Source organism: Orycteropus afer, unplaced genomic scaffold, assembly GCF_000298275.1.
Source record: "Orycteropus afer afer isolate SDZICR_OR568_19922 unplaced genomic scaffold, OryAfe1.0 scaffold00387, whole genome shotgun sequence".
NCBI classification, from domain to species: Eukaryota; Metazoa; Chordata; class Mammalia; order Tubulidentata; family Orycteropodidae; genus Orycteropus; species Orycteropus afer.
Window position 1 is genome coordinate 1,294,153 of NW_006921974.1, and position 18,137 is coordinate 1,312,289.

An 18,137-nucleotide genomic window follows, 5' to 3' on the forward strand; every position below is an offset into this window, starting at 1 on the left:
GAAGCCTGAGAGACTCTCTGAGTCGCTCCTGCAGAAAGCGGGGGGAGAGAGATCGAAAAGCCGGGGAGGGGGACGGCAGAGCCGTTTACCTGTCTCCCTCCTCATTCGCTGTTCCCCCTCGTTCTGCTCACTCCCGGTGTCAGCCTATCCGCCTTCCCAAACCCTCCCATTCCCCCGGTGTAGCTCCCCCTTTCACTTTCCTTCTCGTCCTCTGTGTTTCTCCTCTCTTCTTTCTTCCCTTCCCCCTCTAGCATTGCCACCTTCTCCCCTACACGCACGCAGGCATATAAACGTAGGTTTTTGATGCTCCTCTGCCTGTTGACCCCGCTATTTTCATGTTTCCAACAGGTTTTTCTTCCCCCAATCCCTCAGCTGCTGCTGCTGCTCAGGAGATCAGATCTGCCACTGATGGTAATACCAGCACCACTCCACCCACTTCTGCCAAGAAGAGAAAGTTAAACAGTAGCAGCAGCAGCGGCAGTAATAGTAGTAACGAGAGAGAAGACTTTGATTCCACCTCTTCTTCCTCTTCCACTCCTCCTTTACAACCTAGGGATTCGGCATCCCCTTCAACCTCGTCCTTCTCCTGCCTGGGGGGGTCAGTGGCTGCTTCCAGCCACGTACCGATACAGAAGAAGCTGCGTTTTGAAGAAACCCTGGAGTTTGTAGGGTTTGATGCGAAGATGGCTGAGGAATCCTCCTCCTCCTCCTCTTCATCTTCACCAACTGCTGCAACATCTCAGCAGCAACAACTTAAACATAAGAGTCTATTAATCTCTTCCGTGGCTTCGGTGCATCATGCAAACGGCCTAGCCAAATCTTCTACCACCGTCTCTAGCTTTGCTAACAGCAAGCCGGGCTCTGCTAAGAAGTTAGTGATCAAGAACTTTAAAGGTAACCAAGGCCAAAATCCGTAATCTCCTAAGGATTTGACACTTGAGCAGTCACGTGCTCTATTTATGTTAATAAACAGTATAGAGGTGGCCTAATGTTTTATGCATAATCAATGAGGTGGAGGAGGTCCTTTTTTTTTGGTGGAGGGTTTATTTTCCGGGGATGGTTAGTATCCTTGTGCAGAAGCATACAGTGCCTGTTTCTGTGCAGTCTTTTGAGGTCTTTTCCAACCCATTGTATTTAATCTGCTGTTTCTTATAACATTAGCAGTCGATATGAGTGATCTGGATTTTACAGGTGAGAAACTTGTACTCTAAAGAGGCTTATTTATTTCAGGTGTACAGTGAGCCTTGCCACTGCTGAGATTTTTATTTTTTATCAGGCCACATTCTTCAGTCTCTAGAAATGCAGGTAGCAGTAGTGATCTGTTCATGCTCAAATAAGATCTGTAATTAGATTTATAATGTTGAATGCTCTGTTCTTGAAATTTATTGTGGAAGCAATATTTGGAGAAAAACACTATGATCTCTATTTCTTTCGAAAGATAGGATTTGGAAGGGGAAAACACTGTGTATACACAGAGGTAGTAACTGTGTACCACTAGCCTAAAGATAGGAACAATTACTACTTTTTTTTTTTTTCATTACTAAAATGAGAAAGTACTGACCTGCAGCTTTTAGGAAAATGTGTTCGTACTGTGTTTGAGGTAGGTGATTGAGAGTACTATGAATGCATTGATGCTAATGATAAGATTGCAGTTTTTAAAATGTAACTGAACTGAAGTAATTTTTATTTGTTGAATGTTTTTCTGTTTTTCTGACTGACTTTTCAACACTCTTAACTTGAGGGTAAGACATGCAAAAATGTCTACTGAATGGAAGAGTTAAATGAATGAACTTAAGTAGTACTTACCAGATAAGTGCCTCTGACTAAATATTAGTGCTGAGAAAATTAGATTCTTGTTTGTGTTTTCAAAATTAATGTAGAAATTTGAATTCTGCTTTATTTCATCTCAAGCAAGGGGTTATAGTGTTGTCTCTTTTTAACCTTTTCTTTTTTATATCTCTTCACTCCCATTCTGGGTTCTCAGAGTGTTATAATCTTCCTGATTTATTTAATACTTGAGCTTTCTGGAGTGAATATGGATTGTAATTGGCTAATGTGTTCATTATTTCACTTAAAAATATATCGATTTGATAGCCAAGTGTTTCTTAAAGAAATGAGCTGTGATCCTAATTGCATTTGCTAACTGGTTTCAGAGATTTTGCTGCTTCTTGCCCTCCCCTCTAAAGTAAAATTACGTTATTAAGGTTTTGGATGTTTTGATTATTTTTTAATCACTCATTGCTTATCAATGAAATTTAAATTAAAGCCTGATTAAGGTGTTCTTTTCCATTTCTGAAAATGGAACATAGGTTTTGGAGTCACTTGGATGTTTTAGTTTTTTAACATTTCACTCTGCTAGTTAAAGTAGCTTAAATTAAAACCTCAGTTAAGATGTTTCTTTCCATTTTGTGGATGCTGTATAGATTTGGGGGTCATCAGACCTAGATTAGAATCCCAGTTTTGCCAGTGATTAGGTGTGTGACCTTGGGCAAGCCTTAATGAATGAGAACAGTGAGCCTCAGTTTCTTCAATTGTAAAGTAGGGATAATAATACCTCCTTCAGGGTATTATTGGGAAGATTAAGATTTTTATAAAGTACCTTTCAGTAATAGGCACTCAGCATTTTAAATCTCAAGTACAATATTCATATCGACTTAGATTTCATACATGATGGAATAAGATCAGGATTTTATGTGTCATTCTTGAATTTTTATTTTATTTAAAAAAAATTTACTGTGATTTCGGTGAAAGTTTACAGCGCAAATTCATGTTCCATTCAATAGTTCATACACATTTTGCTTCACGACAGTAATTGAAATCCCCACAGTGTAACAGCTCTCTTCCCACTCCTTCCCTGTGGTTGCCTTTTCCTTGTGTCTTTAAGTTTTACGTTTTGAAACAATACAATAAGAAAAAACTCACCTTTGATTTTTAATAGTGAGTCAAAATGACTTGAGCAGTATTCTAGAAATTTCAATCTTTATTTTTTATATAAAGTTTATATCCAGCAGTTAGTTTAGTATTTAGATGTAATAAAGTTATAAAGATCACAATTTTCCTTGGGGGGAAAAAAGTAGTGCTATTGTATTTTGTGGATCCTTCAATTGATATATCCTATATATTATTCTGATAACAACCTTTTACATATTACCTAGATAAGCCTAAATTACCAGAAAACTACACGGATGAAACATGGCAGAAACTGAAAGAAGCGGTGGAAGCTATCCAGAATAGTACTTCAATCAAGTACAATTTAGAAGAACTCTACCAGGTATGTGTTAATGTGATAACCAGATTGAATTGGTACAACTTGAGGTGGGGTGTAGATGGATTTTACTTTCTGAAACAGACCTGTAAGTAGACTTGGTTCCCTTCTAATCTATAATTTCTCAATTCATTTATACACTCTGATGTATAATCAGACCAAGCACCCTGCACCCTTATGTAAACTATAAAGGCAGTTATATTGGTATAAGTTGGGCTTATCTTGGACTCTTCTTATTAGGGTTTATAATTAGGAGTACTTTGATATAATAGTTTTTTTTTTAAATCTATAATGGAATCCTATATAGTATGGCTCCCAAAGATGATTTCTGGTGACATGTCATTGTATTGTGACAATTCTTGCTTAGTGGTATTACTTATGTGTGGGAAATGCAGATAGTCTCCATATCCTTCCTTCAACCTCCTCCTTACTAGTAGTCTTTTGACATTTCTTTTCTTATGCTTTATGTTTTTCTTAACACCTTACTTCAGAAATAAACAGTAGATTTTGGCCCAGCAACCTGGTCTGAAGCTCAGAATTGTGTTTTAGCTTAATGAATGAATCTTTACGTGTAGTGTTTAAATATAAAATATCAAAGGCAATTACTGAATTGTATTTCTTGCTACCAAGATATTTTGCCCTTTCTGTATATTTGGCAGAGCCCATGTTACTTTCCGTTATAGCATCAGCAGTTTCTGTTAAAAAAAAATAAAATAAAATAAAACTTCAGGGTGCACAATGGCCTGAGTTTTCATATTGTTGAATGCTTTGTAAGAAAATATGTTGGTTCCATTTTATCAGTATTTATAGTTTTTGCCTCGGAGTCCCTGGGTGGCACAAATGCCTAATCACCCAACTACTAGCTGCAAGTTGGCAATTGGAACCCACCCAGAGGTGTCTCTGCAGGCAGGCCACAATGTGCCTCCAAAAGGTCAAACCTTAAAAAGTTATGGAGTAGTTCTGTTCTCCATACATGGGGTTCCTATGAGTCGGAATTGACTGAACGACAACTACCGAAACCAAGTAAGTATGGTGCTAGACGAATCCTGGATTAAGATTAGAAGACAGAGTTTTGTATCTAGTTTGGCCCTGTTACTATGCTTGTGATCCTGAGCAAGGTACTAAACCTTCCTGAGCTTTAAGTTTCTCCTGTAAAATAGGGAAAGAATACTGCCCTATCTACCTCATAGAGTTGCTTATAAGAATCAAATAAAGTCTTTGTAAAAATAGCTTTGAAGTATCCTATTATATATAGCTATGCTATCACTAGTCATACTTTTTCATGAGCGACAGTATGGCCTTTTCACTAGTACATGTCAGTTGAGAGCACCAATTTCTGTTGCTGTGAGAATTAAATGAAAAACACTCAGAACAATACCCAACATATAGTAATGGTGCCATGTCATGTTAGTAATAATACTTCAGGTAGTACTGTAACACTTAAGGTAGTGTTAGTAGGAGTAGTGCTGTGCTATTATTTATACATATGCCCACCTCATTGGGCTCTTGATTGATTACATATGTTGTTCCTGAGTTGCACAACAACAAAAGTAGAATTACATAATTATAGTTGGAAAGGCCCTAAGAGATCATGTGTGTTAAACATCTTCCTTTGTATAGTGTGTGTGACAGCCTTCAAATCAAGTTGCTCTTACATTATCTCGTTTAAGCATTACAGAAATCCTAAGTGAAGTCAATGTTGTTGTTGTTATTTGCCATCCAGTCGGCCCCGATTCCTAGCGACCCCTCCTTGGGTTTCCGAGGCAGTTATCACTACGGAAGTAGGATTGCCCAACCTTCCTTCCGAGGAGTGAAGTCAATAGGGCATGTTTTAGTATCCCCATTTTATTGATGAGGAAACTGAGTCTCAGAGAAGTTAAATAACCTGCCCAGGTCCTATGTTGTCAGAGCAGAGGGACTCAACCTGAGATGTTCTAATTCCTAGTCTAATATACTTTCCACTGTCACGTGGCCTCACTACTAATATGCCACAGTACTCAGTACTTTTACTCTCGCTGTAATTCAGTGTTTGAAGCAAATAAATAGTTTTACTTTAGGAAAAACAAATTTTTATCCTCATAGCAGGTACTTTTTCATTTGTGCGTTTATATGGTATTTATTTGGATATGCTGTTGTATATGATATTTAATTCAATGTGTGACATTAAATATTTTGTGTTTATAACATGTTAATTGTAATTGTTAATGAGCCCTATTTACTTTACCTTGAATTTTTTTTCCCCAGATATTTGATTTGAACATGTTTTCCCTGGGATAGTGGTTGCATTTGAGCAGCTCATAGCTTATATTTTTGTGTTTTCCTTTCTTGTACTTCAGAAGTATCACCCACTGTTTGTTCATTTACATGCTTTAGCCTGAAATCTAGTATTAATATTTTTTCAGTGTGTATTTTTCATGGTACCATACTACTTCTGTTAGAATAAATTTGAAAGCATTTGTTCTTAGCACTTTCATTGTTTTTGACCATAATTAAATGCTCCCTTGAATTGTTCACAGCAAGATTATTTTTGAGATGTTCAAGTTCAAAAAAAAAGAGGATAAAGGGGGTAAAGTGATTTCATACCATCTGGAGTTCAGGTGTGTGTTTGATTTTGACTCATTGAAATGTGTTTAAAATATATTCTCCTGAAATTGAAAAATACAGAAACACATAGATAGAAGACAAAACAGAAGTTCTTCAAACTCCTCAACCCCCCATCCTAAAGTTAACATTTATTTAGCATGTCTGTCTAGACTTTTTCTCTGCACGAAAAACCATTTTACGTTAAAGCTTAAGCGCGGAAGTCCCTAGTGTGGGTTGCATGTACTGCCTACTAAGTTTTTAATTTCTAGGAAAGAACATGCTGTTCTGAGTGCATTTGTAATAGCAGAAATTGTCTTTTTTTTAATTGTCTTTTTCAAGTAGTATTATATTAGAATTGTACTAGAGTTTAAAAATTACCTTGCCTCTGTAACCTAAAATCCTGAGTGTAAGGCAATAGCTAATGTTGTTTTGTTTTTCGTTTGTTTATTTTTGATGGATTAAATGCACTGACTTTTGAGTTTATCAATGAGCCTTAGATTCAGGGCTTCAAACTGGTTCATTCTGGTTGACACCCTGCTAGGAATTTTCATTTCCACCGCAGATATACCACTGAAGCTGAATCTGCATTTTAACCATGATTCTGATGATTCTGATTCAGTATATCTGAGGTGGAAAGGCAAATTCTTAGAAGGGGTTCAAACCGAAATAACCAGTTCCAAGCCCTGCTTAGATTAGAGTTCTTCCACTCATTTATCAGATAATTTTGGATGGGTGATTTCTCTAAGACCTGGTTTCCTCCTTTGCAAAATGGTGAGATTACCCCTACCTCTACTGCAGGGGTGTTGAGTTGTAAATGAAATACTGCAAAAAAGTGTTTAGTAGAGTGCCTGCTATGTATTGATGTCATGAATGTTAATAAATCTTTGAGTCTTTAAAAAATAATGTTTTCATTTTTAAATTACATTTTATTATATAGCTCTAGAGCCACATACGTTTTTAAATTCTAAATGTACACTAGGCCAGAACAGCTGGCTGATAAACAGATTACATTCCAAATATCCTTCAGTAGAATCCATTAACCAAATTGAAAATAAAATAAAAGAAAAAGAGAGGAACTCTCCAGGAACAGTGTCCCTCCACACTTTTCAAGAATAGGTCTACTTTTCACATGTGATATCTTAATACATGTGAAATTTTGGTTTTGGTGTAAGAGTTTTTGTCTAACTTATCTTTTAAATCATGGAATTACTTTCCTCATCTTCTAAGCCTTTGTATCAGTGTTTTTAAAAATGAGCTACCTTTTTTTTGAGCTGGCTATAGTATATATATATGAGAATATATGTAGGAGAGTATAGTGTTCATAAATATCTAGGTATTATCTTTAAAAGCAAGCCTAGTCTGTCAGTTCTTTTGGAGAGGGGTGAAGCTATGGATTTTTTTTTTTTTAATTGTGATTTCGGTGAACGTTTACAGAGCAAATTGTTTTTCCATTCAATAATCCATACACAATCTGTTTTGAGACATTTACTGCAATCCTCCTGCTATAACAGCATTTTTCCCACTTCCTCCTTACGTCCACCTCTTCCTTTTGTTCTTCCTTAGATCGTCAGTTCTGATGAAAATAATTTTATCTTCACTAAAAATTACAACTCTTGTTTGATCGTTTCTGTTATGAAATAAATCTGAAGAAATGAATCTTTCTATTAGTGACTGGAAGAAAATAGTGTATCCACTTTGTTGTTGTTGCTGTTATGGGCCGTCGAGTCGGACCGACTCATAGCGACCCCTCCTTGGGTTTCCAAGGCAGTATCATTATGGAAGTAAATTGCCCCCTCTTCCTTCTGAGGAACCACCAGCCTTCTGGTTAGCAGTCAAGTGTATTAGGCACTACACTACCAGAGCTCCCATCCACTTTAGTATTAGGTTATTAATCCATTGTAAAATCCGGTTTATTAAGTAGTCAGTGGTTGAAGACTAGTAATGTGATTCTTAGCGTTGATGACTGGATATTTGATTCTCTCTAAATTTGCTTAGATGCTGTTGCTCTGTTGATATATTTAAGCTTAGTCTGTTACGTGTTTTACATGGCTCCTATCTTAGTTATCTAGTGCTGCTATAGCAGAAATATCACAAGTTGATGGCTTGAACAAACAAAAATATATTATCTCATCATTTAGGAGGTTCGAAGTCCAAATTCAGGGTGCCAACTCTAGGGGAAAGCTTTCTTTCTCTGTTGGCTCTAGGGGAAGGTCCTCATCTTGTCCTACATCTGTAGGCCTGGCATTCCTTGGAGGTCGCCAGTGTCTTGGCATCGATCTTCTCCTGGGTCTAGGAGACAGATTCTCTGTGCAGGGACCCCAGGTCCAAAGGACACGTTCTGCTCTTCTTTCTTGGTGGTACTGAGGTCACTCTTCTCTTCTTGCTTCTCTCTCTTTTAAGATAAAAAGTAATATAGGCCACACCCCAGGGAAACTCCCCTTACATCACATTAAGGCTGTGGCCTAAGTAAGGGTATTGCATCCCACCCTTATCCCCTTACAAACGGATTGGCTGGTAACATCAGATCACATCATAGGGGAAGATTACATCATTACATAACTGCCAAACCACTGAGAAGCATGGCTCAGCCAGGTTGACACATTTTTGGGGTAGACAGTTTAATCCATGATAGTTCTTTTACTAAATTGTTTATACTGCCCACTGTTGCTTTTTTTAAAATTGTCTAACTACAAATTCTTAGTCCTTGATAAGTTTCAGTGTCTTATTTAAGCCATTTTTACTGAATGTAAGAAAGAAAAGTGATTTTGATTTCATTGTTTGGTTTCCTTTCTTCTACAGAACCATAGTTTTTTATATATTTTTGGTATCTTAGTTTAGATATTTTTAATAGCTGTAAAAAGAGATAATTTAGACTTTATTGCTGTATCAGTTATTAAAAAGTTATATAGTGTACTTTCCTTTCTTTAAACATAGTTTGAAAAATAAAACCCAACCCATTAGGCTGATGAGCAGAGTTCAGCACCATGCTGATAGTAATTCATTAGATTTCTTACTATGATTGCTAAATCAGAAAAATTTCTAGATTCCTTTTCACTGTGTTTAATTCTCTATCTTTGCACTTTTTACATTTTTTGTCCTCACAATTTTGTCTTCTAGTCTTAGTTCCCAACCCCATTCCCACTCCATCCCTTGCTCAGAATACAATATTGTGTTCCTTTTGCTGTTTCTTGACTCCTGCATTTCCCAAAGCATCAAACTTCATGAACTACAGTTTTGCATTTCATTGCTTACACATTTATATTTTTTTCAGAGTTTTTTTTTCTCCAGAGAAATATGTTTTTGGTGTGACATGGATTTTAGAGGGGAGGGACTGGGATTTGAAGAAATAAAGGTAAAAACTTTATAGAATGTTTTGTTTTATATCCAACTACCTTCTGTTGGCATAGTGCCTAAGGCACTTGACTGCTAATCAGAAGGTTAGCGGTTCAAACCCACCAGCCACTCCTCGGAAGGAAGGTTGGGGAATCTACTTCCATAGTGATACTGCCTCGGAAACCCAAGGAGGGGTCGCTATGAGTCGGATTTGACTCGACGGCACACAACAACCTTCAAAAAGGATTTAAGGCAGCAAATTTACCAGTAATGATTAAGAGCTTAAGTTTAAAAAAAAAGTTTTATTTAAAGACCTTTACAACTATCTAGAATATGCTTAATAGAAATGGTTGCTTATGAGACTAGAGGTTATTTTAGTAATAATTATACTAGATCAAACTTCCAAGACTATTCAAAGTGTTTTATTTATCAAATGTAAAATAATTAATACATTTGTACAGGTGCATTTCAAAGATACAAGACCTAGAATAAAATAGAGCTGATCCCAAACACCTAAGTGTAGTGATTTACTAACATGTAGGAGCTCTGGTAGCATAGTGCCTAAGGCACTTGACTACTAACCAGAAGGCTGGTGGTTCAAACCTACCAGCCACTCCTCGGAAGGAAGATTGGGCAGTCTACTTCAGTAGTGATAACTGCCTCAGAAACCCAAGGAGGGGTCGCTATGAGTCAGGGCCGACTTGATGGCACATAACAACAACATACTAACGTGTATATACTAATACTCATGTTTCTATACTACCACTTAAGAGGATGCAGAGTACTTTGTAAGCATTCAGTCCTTGTTTAGTCATGACTACTTGCAGTCTGCAAAGCTGGGCAGACTCAATGAGGGTAGAGAGATCACTCGGCCCTTGCCCCTAAGTGCCTGTGCTCTAGGTAGTTCCTTTCAGTGGGTCATAAAATTAATTCAGTAGTTTGTGACCAGCATGTATTTTAAAGAAATAAAGTAGAAAATATCAAAGTACGTCATACATAGTAATCATGGGTGTAGTTTCATGAAGATTTTGTTTTAATTATACAAATTTATTTTATATACAATGACTAACGATGTAAGATGTATTTCTTACTGTGGCTTGTGGTCAAAACATTTTGAAAGTCCCTGTTTTAGGCACACTTGATTGTTCCAGACAAACACTGCTTAGAAGTGAGTGAAGTTCTTAGGTCACCAGGTATGTCGGAAATGAGGATAAAATGGTAAGATAATGCCTTGAATGCCATGCTACAAGTGTGGTGATAGGACGATAGAAAGGCTTTTTTTGGGAGGGGGGTAGGCATTTGGTTTCTTTTTTTTTTTCTTTTTTTTTTTTTTTTTAAATTCAAGGCTCAAAAAGCATTAAAGAACATGTAGTGGAAACTAAAAAGGCTCACTCCCACCTTGGCTTCCAACCCTGCAGCTAGTTTCCTTTTGACAATGCTATTAGTTTATTGGGTGTTTTTCCAGAGATTATGTATGTATGCAGTAGCAACAGTGTGTATATTTATTAATTCTCTCCCTTTTTTGCATAAATGATACTATGCCATGCACCACATTCTTTTCTCCCTTGTATTGTTTATACTTTTTATGGGATTTCTCTATAACAGTACATGAAGAACTTAATGAAAAGTTGTTGAGGAAGGGAAACTATTAGATCCTGGTCTATATGTTATAAAGGAGTCAAAGCTAAATTAGAGAAGCAGAGTGTGCTCTTCACCTTGACCTTCAAAACTCACTTTAGATGCTCCTGCCTTCTTGCCTCTGACATCTTAAACCACTCGCCAGCTACTCACAGGTGAGGCTGTGTGTAGCTTAATTCTGTATTTCTCATGATTTGCACCAGCCCTTTTGTCCATTTCCCTCTGGATCTTTACGTCTGCCCAGGAAACCTTTCCTGCCTTGCCCTTCCCTAAAGGCTGGGTTAGGGCCTTTATCTGTATGTTCCCTTAGCAGGATAGGCTTACCCCCATAATAGCATCTAGCACACTGCATTGTAACTATGTTTCCTGGTCAGTTTTCACATTAGACCATTATGTGTAGGACACATTGCCCCTGTTGTAGCTGGCATGTAGATAAATTCATTTTTTGAATACTTAATGTATTTACCTCCTTCAAAGCCCAAAAAGTATCAAGAAACATATAGATACATAATCTCTCTGTTATTTAGGAGAATCGGGGAGACAAGGTATGTACATCAAAAGAAAAGGAATGTAGACTCAGTGACAAGCCAGTGTGGTATGATCAGTGAGCATGCCTTGTGAGTCACTGGTAGCTGAGGCGATTAAGGAAAGCTTATTGGAAGAAGTGGATCTTGAGCTGAGTAGTAAGAGAATGTAGTATCTTGTGTGAGAAGGTAAATGATTTGAAAACTACTTCATGGGAGAAAAGAGCACAGCAGACGGAAATGGGAAAAGTTGAACTTAGAGAAGTATTGGAAGTGGGAAACATGGAGAAACGAAGTAAGCACTAAGTTGTAAGGCAGAATATAAGTAGGGAAATAAGAATTGCTAAGAAAATGAGATGCACTCAAAAGAAACAGATACATTGAAGGGAATGCTAAACGGGGGAGAGGGCAGTTTATAGAGGTCCCTTGTGAACAAAGAGGCACATGAAATAAGCATAAGTACATCGTTAGGCATTTGTGGTCTAACCCAAAGATCAAGTGGAACGTGGCCAGCAGTGACTCAGCCATAGCTGTCGAGTCATATCAGCCTGCTATTTCCTGGTGAGGTGTGATGACTTCCCTCTGATGGCATAAGCTTTTTGTATAACTTTTGTCTTTTCATTTGCTAATTTACTTATTGGACCTGGATATTGGGGAAGTGACTTCCAACTACATATTTACAGTGGTATCACTAGGGTTGGTGTCACCCAGTGTATTGACTCATGGTGTCACACACTTCTCCTCCTCCCCTCTCTCACTGGCCAAGGCAGAGACCCTCCTCTCCACCTAGTGGTGGGTGCCACTGTCTGCCTGACTGTAGCCTGACTGGAGGGTTATGATGCAGGGTGTGGTGATGACTTACCACACTGGGTGACACCAACCCTAGTGATGCCACTGCCTTGCTAAGGCCCTTGGGGTCATTTTAGTGTCACCTCCTGTGACATTGTCAGGCTGTGGTCACCTCTGCATATTTATAAAATTCCACTCCAACCAACAGAACTTGGATACCCCCTTAGAGTCAGTTTTAATAGAATTTTTTCCTTCTGTTGTGGTGAGAAAGGAATCCTGGTGTTAAGTTCTTACTAGTTGGAATTACACATTCTGTCAGAGTTCATCCAAAGAGTTGTACCATGCCTGTTTTAAATTCAAAAGTCTTTTTATACACATGACAAGAAACTTAGTGAAATCTGAAGCTTGTCCTTTGGGGAACTGAATCTAAAACTCTATTTGAAGTAAAAATGTAATAATTTCTTTTATAATTAATGTTTACTGAGTTGCGCAACGTTTTAAACCTCTATAATTAAATATTCTTAAAGTGAAATACTGGAGAAAATTCCTTGGTATTTAATTATATCATTATAATACTGCTAGCAATTTTTATGCTTTGTTCTGTACAGGAAAACCCAAGAAAGTGTAAATAAATTTTAGTTCAATTGTAGTAGAACCACTTGACCCATCTAATAAATAAACTGTTGGTAAAATTATTTTTCAAACTCAAAAGGGAGTTCTCATAAAAAATGATTAATATTTTAGAGAATAAAACAGCTCTTATATGTAGTAGTTGCTATAAATTTGATGCCTTTGTGGGAGAGAACTTGTCATGATTCCTTCCATCCTTAACCTGCACAGCCATGATAAATATATTAACTTGTTCTTTTTTGATACAGTCCATTGGCTATGGAAAAGTTCACCCACATTGACATATTTTGTTATTGTATCTTCTGTCTTAAACGGATAAATAACTCCTTTTAATAAGCTAACATGGTAGAAATATCGAAACAGTTCGATACAAATAATTGAGAAATAATTTTTCCTCCTCATTCTTTCTTTAAGAGGGTATGTGTTTAATCTTGCAGGCTGTGGAAAATCTCTGTTCTTACAAGATTTCTGCGAACTTGTACAAACAGCTGAGACAGATTTGTGAAGAGCACATCAAAGCACAGATTCATCAGTTTAGAGAATATCCTTTTAAAAGCAAAAAATCTTGTGTTCTCCTCTGCCCCCATCCCTCACTACTAAACCCAGCTTGAGTGGCATGCATATGTTTTGTAGATTTGTACTTTTGTTCTGTTTTGTCTCTGGAGAAAGAAGAAACTGATTTTGGCTTTTTAGTTTTAATTAGGGTCTAAATCTACATGAGGTATTCGTGTAATAAGATGTGTGTACGTCTTGCTTTATACCTTTTTTGCTTAACAGATTTTCCTTTTCAGGAAAAATAATCTTTTAATGGAAATCATGGAAACATGATTTAACTGGAAACATGATGGCCTGTTATGTTTAAGCTTTGTTTAGAAGTGTTTTTTAGTGAGACTGTAATTTTTTTATGGCTTTAAAAAAATAGCATTTTGTTCTCTAAGTAAGTGCTACTCGGTTTTATTAGCCAATGAAAACCCTGTGGACCATAAAAGCCTGATCTACAGCTGATCATGAGGATGGTACAGGACCCAGCGGTGTTTCATTCTGTTGTGTATGGGGGTCAGTCACCATGAGTTGGGGGCCAACTCAACAGCAGTTAACAGCAGTAACGTATACCACATTCAGGGTGAATGTGTTCTTACATTGCAGATATTACTTGGTATTCAACACTTTTCTTTTAAATATCCTTAACATGTATCTCACGGATTCATTGGATAGTGTTCTTTTTCTAAAGAAGATTGATAAATGCTGGCAAAATCATTGCAGACAAATGGTAAGCTAGAAAAAATATTACAGTTCAACTAAATATTGTAGTAAAAAATATTTCTTCCAATTCAGGAATATGAGTGATAAAAGCTTTCCAGTAGGAGGACTGCCTCTCTACCTGGTCTTGTGAATTGGAAACTTTGGTTGAGTTTTGTATTTGAAAATGTCAGGTTAAAGATAAACAAGCATTTCAGAATGACTTGCACTTTAGGATCATTTTTATTTTGTCAAAAAAGTATTTATCTCCTTAAAAAAATAACATTTTCTACTATTTCATTACTTTTGAAGGTGCCTCATTTTCTTATATTTTAGCCTATTCAAATCACAGACATTTCTATTCTTCCTAGTCTGGTGTTAGTTTATACCTTGTGTTCTGTAGAATAAAATCTTGAAATCTAGCCCCCCCCAAAAAAACCCCACATGTACAATTTAAGGCAGCTTTCACCCCCTAATACGGTTGGTGAGGAAGCATTACTTGAGTGTTTTCTTGATTCCCTATTCTTATTTTCACTTACTTTTGAAGTAGCAAAGTCATAGGACCATTTTAAGTATCTTTTTTCTAGAAACCACAGCAAGTATTGAGACAATAGAATAGTTTAATGAAAATGGAATGAACAGGAAAAAAAAGAGAAGGAAAAAAAGTGGTATGGCCAATAGTCTCAGGTAGATATGTTAATCAGCATGTTTGATCCTATTACCTGTGAAAAAAAAACAAACCCATTGCCATTGAGTTGGTTCTGACTCATAGTGACTGTATAAGACAGAGTAGAACTGCCTGATAGTGTTTCCAAGGCTATAAATCTTTACAGAAGCAGACTGCCACATCTTTCTCTAGTGGAGCAGCTATTGGGTTGGAACTGCCAACCTTTCAGTTAGCAGCTAAGCTCTTTGACCATAGTCTGAAATATATACAAATGAACTCTTCAACATTGTTATTTATCAAGAGCAAATAATTTAGCCTTTACAAAATATAACTTTGTTTGATTTCTTCTTTTTTCCCCCTCCCCCCCCCATTGGCAGATTATGATCAGGAGCATTTTTTTGTTCCTGGATAGAACTTACGTTCTTCAGAATTCCATGCTGCCCTCCATTTGGTAAGGATGCCAGAGAAAAATTATGCAAAGATTTGTTATAAATCATAGCCAAATCTTAATTGTTCTAATGGCAGAGAGCAAGCAATACTGTATCTATTACCCTGAAAATACACATTTGGCTTCTAGACTTTTTGGTAGCAATTTTACCTTCTTAATTATGTTTTGCTTATGTTAATAATTGAAAACAGCTGTTGTTGTTGTTATTTGCCGTCGAGTCGGCCCCGACTCATAGCGACCCCTCCTTGGGTTTCCGAGGCAGTATCACTACGGAAGTAGGATTGCCCAACCTTCCTTCCGAGGAGTGGCTGATGGGTTTGAACCGCCAGCCTTCTGGTTAGCAGTCAGCATTTACTAATTTCTGAAGAAAATTATTAACTAAGGAATTAAAAAGTTTACTCTGGAATATTTATACATGTGAATTTTTTAGCTACTGGTCATCAAATGTTCACTCATTTTCTCCTAACATTATTATGGAAAAGTTCACATATAAATATAAGTAAAAATGGTATAATTGCCCCCACCATCTCCCTATCAAGCTACCTACATTAATTATCAGAGAAGTCACTGATTTTTTAATACTAAAGCCAATTGATAAGTAATCAATCAAGCCTTCAGTTAGTACAGTGAACAACCATTTTATGTCTTAGAGTATTTAATGTTTAAACTTTAGGCTAATTTTGTCTTGATTTGCGCAAGAAAGAAATTAACAGAGGACGTAATCTAGCAAAATTTAGTCATGAAGGAAAACAGGAACTTAGCTTCAGTTCTTGTTAAAGACAATATGAGTTTCCTGTGTGCTTAAATCTAATGTTATTTAAAATTATGTGTGAAATAAGGAAGTTGTGTTGGTGAATGCTTTGGTGTGTATATGTTCACTGCAATTAAAAATGGTATGTGGATTTAATCCCTCTACAATTGGTGGAACTCTAATTAACATGGGGTAATAAGTTAAGCCTCTTCAGAAGTGGTATTGTTGTCAGTTAATTTAGATTATATATATTTTCTTTTAGGGACATGGGACTGGAGTTATTTAGAGCTCATATTATTAGTGATCAGAAAGTCCAGAATAAGACAATTGATGGCATTCTTCTCTTGATTGAGAGGGAAAGGAATGGTGAAGCAATTGATAGAAGTTTACTCCGAAGTCTGTTAAGCATGCTCTCTGATTTGCAGGTAAGTTAACTACTCCCTATAGAACTGATTGCTATCCGTAGTTTGATGTTTAAAAACCACATTCATCATGCTATTCACATAGCAGACATTCAGTAACTATTTATTAAATAAACAGATTCCTTTATTTTATTCCCCCTCCAGATTTATCAAGATTCTTTTGAACAACGATTCTTGGAAGAAACTAACCGGCTTTATGCAGCTGAAGGCCAAAAATTAATGCAAGAAAGAGAGGTATTTAAAAATAATTATTAATTAATCCAATCTTTTACAATCTTACTTTATAGAACATAAGCCTCCCTTTGCATTTATCTTCCCACATTGTAATGCTCTTCTCTCACTTAGGTGCCCCTTTCTTTTCTCTCTTCTTAAAGGCCAGCATTCTGGATCATAAACTCTACCTATAATTTTACAAATGATTCAACCCTGTCACATTTGACAGGGCTGCTGCCAGGATCTTTTGGACTTGAAATTTTCTGAATGATTTATGGGGAGGAAAACAATAATATAAAAAAACTATCTTTGTAGGTTCCTGAATATCTTCATCATGTTAACAAACGTCTAGAAGAAGAAGCTGACAGACTTATTACATACTTAGATCAGACTACTCAGTAAGTATTACATGCTCAGCGTAAGACTCTTAGCCTTTGTTGAATCACTTAAGGGACTTTCCAAACAAAAACCAAAGCTATTGCTTTTGAGTAGATTTCTGACTCTCACTAACCTTATAGCCAGAGTAGAACTGCCCTATAGGATTTCCAAGGCTGTAAATAAATCTTTACACAAGCAGAGTGCCACATCTTTCTCCTGTGGAGTGGCTGGTGGGTTTGAACCACCAGCCTTTCAGTTAGCAGTCAAGTGCTTAACCCTTGCACCACCAGGACTCCTTAAGGGCACTTGATGGGTCCCAAAACATGTTAGTAACTATTTGCAGGTGTGATTTGAGAATTTTCATAATAGTGCAAACTTCAAATAGATGTTTTATCCATTTCATTAGATTTAATCAGCAGTTTGATTTGTGTTGTATGTATGTAGGATAAAACCAAACATCAGTATTAGAGGCTTATGTGATCTTTTAAATCTTAAAGCCTGTTAAAATTCAGTGAGTATTCATAGAAGAAAACCTGTTTCGGTGCTTTCCTAAATGTTACCAACTAAAACACAGAAAAACTTGTCAAAAGCTAATTATAGCAAGACAACAGAAATATTTATTTCATGATGTAAATCAAGTTAGGAAGTATGTGGTGTTTTCATTCTCCTCCTAGACATAGAGTAACTAAGCACCAATAAATGTATACGAAGGATAGGAATATTGAGGGAAATGTAAGATGAGCTGTTTGGATTTTTCCCCCAGGGGAGGCTTTGAATTTCTAGGGAAGTCAAATGTCACTAATTTTTTTTTCTTGTAGGAAATCATTAATTGCTACTGTAGAAAAACAACTTCTAGGTGAACATTTAACGGCAATTCTTCAGAAAGGTAATTGGGAATTTGTAAAGTATCATTTTTTAAATGGTAGCAGTAAACTAGTAGAAAATTTGTTAAAAGATTGCCCTTTTAAAAGCCTGATAGCATGTGGCTGCATTTCAGAGGATAGATAGTACCATTCTTCCATATTCCTCACAGTAAATTTTCAAAAAGGTGCCTGTTTCATTAACTGAAGGATATAGGAATTAAAGTGAGAGAAATGACCAACACTAGTAAACAAAAGGAGTGGGAATTCTTGACTGAATATATGTAGGACTACAATAAGGAAAGGCATTCCTTTCTTTTTTTATTGTGATTTGGGTGAAAATTTACAGAGCAAATTCACTTTCCATACAGCAGTTCACATATACTTTGTCTCATGA

At 36.6% G+C, this 18,137-nt stretch overlaps 1 protein-coding gene across 1 annotated transcript in view; it reads left to right on the forward strand.

The window, feature by feature from the left end:
• The window catches only part of CUL4B (cullin 4B), a 51,234-nt gene that overhangs the window by 8,242 nt on the left and 24,855 nt on the right, over positions 1 to 18,137 (forward strand). Inside the window, exons 2-10 of the mRNA XM_007953352.1 lie at positions 349 to 894; positions 3,156 to 3,271; positions 13,200 to 13,303; positions 13,963 to 14,032; positions 15,046 to 15,119; positions 16,130 to 16,292; positions 16,434 to 16,523; positions 16,818 to 16,900; positions 17,699 to 17,766. Of these exons, the coding sequence (XP_007951543.1) occupies positions 349 to 894; positions 3,156 to 3,271; positions 13,200 to 13,303; positions 13,963 to 14,032; positions 15,046 to 15,119; positions 16,130 to 16,292; positions 16,434 to 16,523; positions 16,818 to 16,900; positions 17,699 to 17,766 (1,314 nt within the window). The remainder of the gene's footprint in view (positions 1 to 348; positions 895 to 3,155; positions 3,272 to 13,199; positions 13,304 to 13,962; positions 14,033 to 15,045; positions 15,120 to 16,129; positions 16,293 to 16,433; positions 16,524 to 16,817; positions 16,901 to 17,698; positions 17,767 to 18,137) is intronic.